General features: G+C 37.0%; 1 protein-coding gene across 3 annotated transcripts in view; it reads right to left on the bottom strand.

Moving 5' to 3' along the window:
- Positions 1-815: 815 nt before the first annotated feature.
- The window catches only part of LOC106873858 (uncharacterized), a 7,481-nt gene continuing 2,267 nt past the window's right edge, over positions 816-6,029 (bottom strand). Inside the window, exons 1-3 of one of the 3 annotated variants that reach the window (XM_014921370.2) lie at positions 5,030-5,894; positions 3,597-4,357; positions 816-1,733 (exon numbers count right to left, since the gene is read on the bottom strand). In XM_014921370.2, the coding sequence (XP_014776856.1) occupies positions 1,536-1,733; positions 3,597-4,325 (927 nt within the window). In that variant the 5' untranslated portion in view covers positions 4,326-4,357; positions 5,030-5,894 and the 3' untranslated portion in view covers positions 816-1,535. Of the gene's footprint in view, positions 1,734-3,596; positions 4,358-5,029; positions 5,895-6,029 lie in introns of those variants that run through there. The other 2 variants (XM_052976001.1, XM_014921372.2) reach the window with 2 other exon arrangements.

Below are 6,029 nucleotides of genomic sequence, written 5' to 3'. Positions count from 1 at the left end.
CCAGAGCCTTGTGAGTGGATTTGGTAGACAGAAACTGAAAGAAGCCCGTCGTATATATGTATATATATATATGTATGTATGCATGTGTTTGTGTGTCTGTGTTTGTCCCCCCAACATCGCTTGACAACCGATGCTGGTGTGTTTATGTCCCCGTAACTTAGCGGTTCGGCAAAAGAGACCGATAGAATAAGTACTAGGCTTCTAAAGAATAAGTCCTGGGGTCGATTTGCTCGACTAAAGGCGGTGCTCCAGCATGGCCGCAGTGAAAAGACTGAAACAAGTAAAAGAGTAAAAAAAGAGTATATATACACATACACGTAGGCACACACACACACACACACGATAATAACCGTCTCACATTCAACCTGCCTGTTCTGATTTACAGTCATCCTTGCATGTACCATGAATACACATTGCCATTCATTCATTACCAAAGGACTTTATACGGTGCTACTTTGAATAAACACAGAAACCCTCTTAGACTTCCCATCACTTGATCCCCAAGAATATCAAAGATGTGATAGCTGAAGAGAGAAAAAAAAAGGGGGCTGCACCAGAACTAGACTGGCACTCATTTTCAACTAAACAGAGCAGAACAACATGGAGGTGTATGGCCTAGTGGTTAGGGGATTAAGATTGTGGTATTGATCCCTGAACCAAGCAGTACATTCAACAGAGACTGATAGAGTAAGAACCAGGTTTATAAAAAAACAAAAGTACAGGGGTTGATACATTCAACTAAAAATTCTTCAAGGCAATGCCCTAGCATGGCAACAGTCTCATGACTGAAACAAGTAAAAGATAAAAGATAAACAGAACTTTTGTAAGAATTTATATAAATACATATGAGAGAGTGGAATGTTGAGTTTATAATGAAGAAGCAAATAGTCAAGGCAGCTGCAATTTGCATCTTGTCATTGTCCAGTGTTATGTCCTTGATAATACACTTAACTTTCAGCAGCTCAGTCCACCAAGCTGTTAGCAGGCACCACAGTGTGTTTATAGGTTTACAGCTACAGAGACAACACCATACAAAATTGTCTTTTATTTTTGTTAAATTTCTGTGCTAATTCCAAGTCTTCTCATCCAGTTTAGGAAACCTATGCCACAAAGAAAAAATTCTTCGTGGGTGTCTCGATGGCTCGACAAGGTTACAGGGATTTATGAAAGCAACTTTGGGAATAAATTCTGTATTTTTATTAAGGTAAATAAAAATGCTTGTTACTCAAACAAATCTAAGGAGGTTTATATTCAGAATTTTGTAGAATATGTATACAATTCATTTTATTTTCTCCCATTTCAATTCTGACTGATTCATCTTGGACAACCAAGTTTTCTTTAACATTGCTCAAAGAGGTCAAACCTTTTGTGTCTTCCATAGTCCTTACATTGGTAGCTTCAACCTGGACAATACTTCCTTTTTGCCTAACACTGCTGTTATTTACATCCCAGTCGCTTCTGGCAAAGTCTTGTTTAACCCTGACAGCTGAGATATGACCCCCATTCTCTGTAATCACATCCTTAATGGCCTTGGTTTAGGCAGCATCTTTGTCCCTGGTAGAAATGGTCTTGTTTCTTTCGGTCTGATTAGTAATCTCTTCACAAATGTTGGTTTTGGAGCAGCTGTGTTCTCTCTGACTACAGTGTGTTTTATGCTTCCTTATTTTGAAGTAGTTTGGATCAACCAAAATAACATCGTCTTCACATTTCCCAGTTAAGATATAACCAACATTCTGAAATGAATCATTAATAGAAATGAATAGACTGATTTTTATGGCGTTTTTCACAATTTTTTTTAATGTTATATTTTTTTACCAAATTAATTATAACAGTGATGTTATCATAAAAAAACAAAATTGTTGAACATCATCATTAGCCATTTAGCATTTAAACTAGTCACACCTGGCTCAAATATTCTTCCTGTTTTATGTTCAAACTGACCAGATCCAGCCTTTCACACCTACTCTACAATGTCATTTTAAAAATATACAATCACATCATTGAAATCTTGAAGCTATAAGATGATAATGCATGGTTGATTCAAAACACTGTGAATAAATAAGCTTTACATTTGACAAGAGCAATCTGAATGCTAAAGGGTTAAGAAACATTTTTTTTAATGATGGTACTCCCATTTTGAGGCCCACAAAGAAATAATTTCATTTCCAAACAAAATATGGGAATTTAAATACCAAAATATAACATGTTATGTTTACATTTTTTGACCTACGTGGTCATTGTAGTGTCTTAGCAGTTAAACCTTTCAGCATTTAAACTGGCCATATCTGGCCAAAATGTTTTTACCTATTTTATGTTCAAGCTAGCTAGATCTGACTTCTCATGCCTACCCTACAATGTCATTCTAAAAATAATAATCATGTCATTGAAATCGCAAAGCTATGAGACAATAGATGAATAATTCAAAACGACATGAACACTAGTGTAGCTAGGGTGGGGCAGTCTGCCCCGGACATCACTTTTACAGGGGTCTGTTGTAGGTTATAAGGCTGTATATGGTGTATTGAAATCAAATAATAGTGGTTTTAATGTCAGGAGACAGACACTGCTCACTGTTAAATGCCACTGAGCAATATGTATTTTTTTGTGGGAGCCTGGGGGTAGCAAACTGAAGGACCACCCTGGGTGGCACGCACTCTAGCTACACCACTGAACATCAATGAATAATCTAACGGAGTAATCTGAATGCTAAAGGGTTAATTAGTAAAGTAATTAAAACATTAATTCATGGCAAACACACAGAGCAACAATGTATCTCTTCACTCTTAATACATTCTGACAGATTCAAACATGAATGACTGACCACTGTTGTTGGTTCGTTATCAGAACAACTCTTCCCTTTAAATCAATGGTATTCAACCATTTTTTGTCTATGGACCCGTTTGATTCCCATCTTGCTGGTGGCACATAAAAAGCATCCACTACACTCTCGGAGTGGTTGGTGTTAGGAAGGGCATCCAGCTGTAGAAATTCTGCCAGACCAGACTGGAGCCTGGTGCAACCGCTGGTTCTCCAGACCTCAGTCAAACCGTCCAACCCTTGCCAGCATGGAAAACGGACGTTAATCGATGATGAAATTCCATCTGACTCAAGCAAGCATGGGAAAAGTGGACATTAAATGATGATGATGATGATTTTTCATCTTTGTCATCACTGTCATCATCCTCACAATTGTTCATCTCATTCTACTGCTAGTTTGCAGCAGAACTTCCTTCATAACAAAATCACGAGGAACGTTGCCATACCTCTTTGTATTCTTACCTGATCAGAGAAGATTTAAATCAGGGGTTCTCAACCATTTTTTTACCTTTGGACACTTTTGATCCCTATTTTACTCAGCTGGACCCTCATATCCCTTTAATAGAAACCCTTTTATATTTTTGTAATAAAATATTATTATGAATTTTATAAAAAAAAATGTTAGAATATTTTGTGTATTGTGGACTCATAAATTTTGACAACAGAATTAGATATAAAACCCCAAAGGTGATGTAAACCCTGGTTGAGAAACCCTGATTTAAATTCTTAAAACCTTGCAATTTCTCCCAATGTTCTCCAAGAAGAGACACAAGACTTACCTGCCATGACTGTGGTGCTTTCTGAATTAGGTTCTCCCTCAAGTCAAGTCGATTCAAGTTAGGAAACGCTGTCAGGAAGTCGTCAGGGATGTCAGCTATTTCATTTTCCCTCAAGTCCAACATCATAATTTGTGGTAAACTAAGAAAACACTGTGGAAGCGTCTTAAACTTATTACAACTCAAGTTGACATGGTTGAGCGAGCGAAGATTGCCAAAACTTTCAGGAAGGTCTGAGACTAAATTACTGGACAAGTTAATCCAATGAAGTTTAGTAAGTCCACCAATAGTATCTGGTATGGAATTCAACTTATTGATTTTTGCACTGAATTTACACAAGTTTTTCAAGTTGCCAATTTCCTTCGGTAAAAACATGAGCTGACAAGCGTTCAACCAAAGTTCTTGCAGCTGATGCAGGTAACCAATTTCTGGCATGACTGTTCCAAGTGGGTTGTGACAGCAAATGAGTCTTTTCAGATTTTGTAATTTCTCTATTTCGTTCGGTAGAAGAGTAAGCATGTTATGGTCCAATGTAAGTTCTTCCAACTCAACTAATTCACTGACTTCTGGGGGTAAAAGCAGATTATTATTATTAAGCATTAATTTATGAATCCATTTCAAATCAATCAGTTTCGATGGTATCACAGTTAGACAACGATGGCTCAAGTTCAATGAGGTATCTTTTATCTTATAAGCATTTCGAATATAATTTTCCACTCCTAAAATCTCCATTTGTTTATTATTTTTTCTTCTCAATTTGTCATCTAAATAGAAAATTTTTTAAAATAAATAAAATAATTAAAAAGTATTGATAAACAAACTGTTATGGAAGGATTCTGACCACCCCCAGAACGCTAACGTTGTCAAAAACCTTAGTGAGTGGCCCCAACACTCACCAACGTCTCAAAACCACAGCTGAAAAAGCGTAATACATCGACTGGTTGCGAGATTCGGGTGCCTTATTTCGTTCAGCTACGAATGTAGTGAGCTTCATCGCCGACGTAGTTTTAACGGACGTGTAATAGAATAAATTGCGAACGCCGGGGTCCTGTACGAGGTCTCTGCCTCTAGCCTAAGGGGAAAGAGCGAGTCTATCGGGCCTCTTTTCGTATGTATTTCTCTCGGATAGTTTTATGTTAATGAAGTATTTAAAAATATTGTAGTTTGTCGTTAAGTTTTATTAGTTTAACAATCCTTTTGTTCATATTTGTGTTATGAAGGAGTTTGGGCGTCTGCTTTAGTCAACAGGTCGGTTGTTTACGTATTATATAAAAGTTTATATTGAATTAATCTGCGTTGAAGTGGGAAAATATAATAATAAATAACTTAGGAGAACTTCAGAAACAATAACTATAATTATGATCTCAGGCTATTAATTATAATTCTTACAAGTGTAAAACGTTAAAAGTACACACAAAGTAGGAAACAAAACTTACTGGTGTCAAATTTGTTTATTGAGAGTTCGCGGTTTGAATGACAAGTTTGTTTACGACTACTTCCTGTTAGTTGCTTAGCAATTGGAATAGCTGTCTTTACCTCCGGAAAAGGAGAACAGTTAGTTTAATTAAGGTAGAAATTATCTACGTTTGATTAATGTTCTTCTATTGTGTACCATGCGGACAGGCTTCGGCTATCATACATTTTCGTCTTCTGTCTCCCACACATCTTAACAAATTATAGAGTCGATCTTTCTTTGTTGTTGTCATTGGCACTCCGTCGCTTACGACGTCGAGGGTTCCAGTTGATCCGATCAATGGAACAGCCTGCTCGTGAAATTAACGTGCAAGTGGCTGAGCACTCCACAGACACGTGTGATCTTTCTTTAACCAGCCGGTAATGCCACCGAGTGTCTTCCATCTCCGTCTACACTGGCTTCTTCTTCCTTTCGTTTTGCCAGTTGTCTCTCTATGTTGAAGCCATTTGTCCTCACACTAATTAATATCCGTTTATTTCACATTATACGTTTGATCACATCTGAAAGGGCGGCCTTAGCCTGCATAATCCCTAATTTAACTTCTTCAATGGTTTCTTTTCCTCCTCTTCTGATGTAATGACGGTATAGTGGACACCTATTTATAACGGAACTAAATCAGCTGACACCGGCTAATTTCCGGTGAATAACAACATTTGCACATTTTTAAAACCTGTGACTGAATAAAACGTAATTTGGCGAAGAAATCTAGAACAGTTGATCTTAACACAACTTTAATATTTTGACATAACTACAGACTGGAATTACCCCGCTTCCCTTCCAAATATTTCCACCTATTTATTATTCATTTTTTTTCTTCCAAAATTTTTCTTACTTTTGCAACCTTGTCTCTCTCTCTCTCTCTCTCTCTATATATATATATATATATAAAATAAAGAAGACCACTAGGTGGACTGTTAATGTGCTAGAAGAAGATCACATGTAATTACATGTGATCTTCTAGC

This window comes from Octopus bimaculoides, chromosome 23 (genome assembly GCF_001194135.2).
Source record: "Octopus bimaculoides isolate UCB-OBI-ISO-001 chromosome 23, ASM119413v2, whole genome shotgun sequence".
Lineage (NCBI taxonomy): Eukaryota > Metazoa > Mollusca > Cephalopoda > Octopoda > Octopodidae > Octopus > Octopus bimaculoides.
This window is presented reverse-complemented; position numbering and strand designations above follow the sequence as displayed.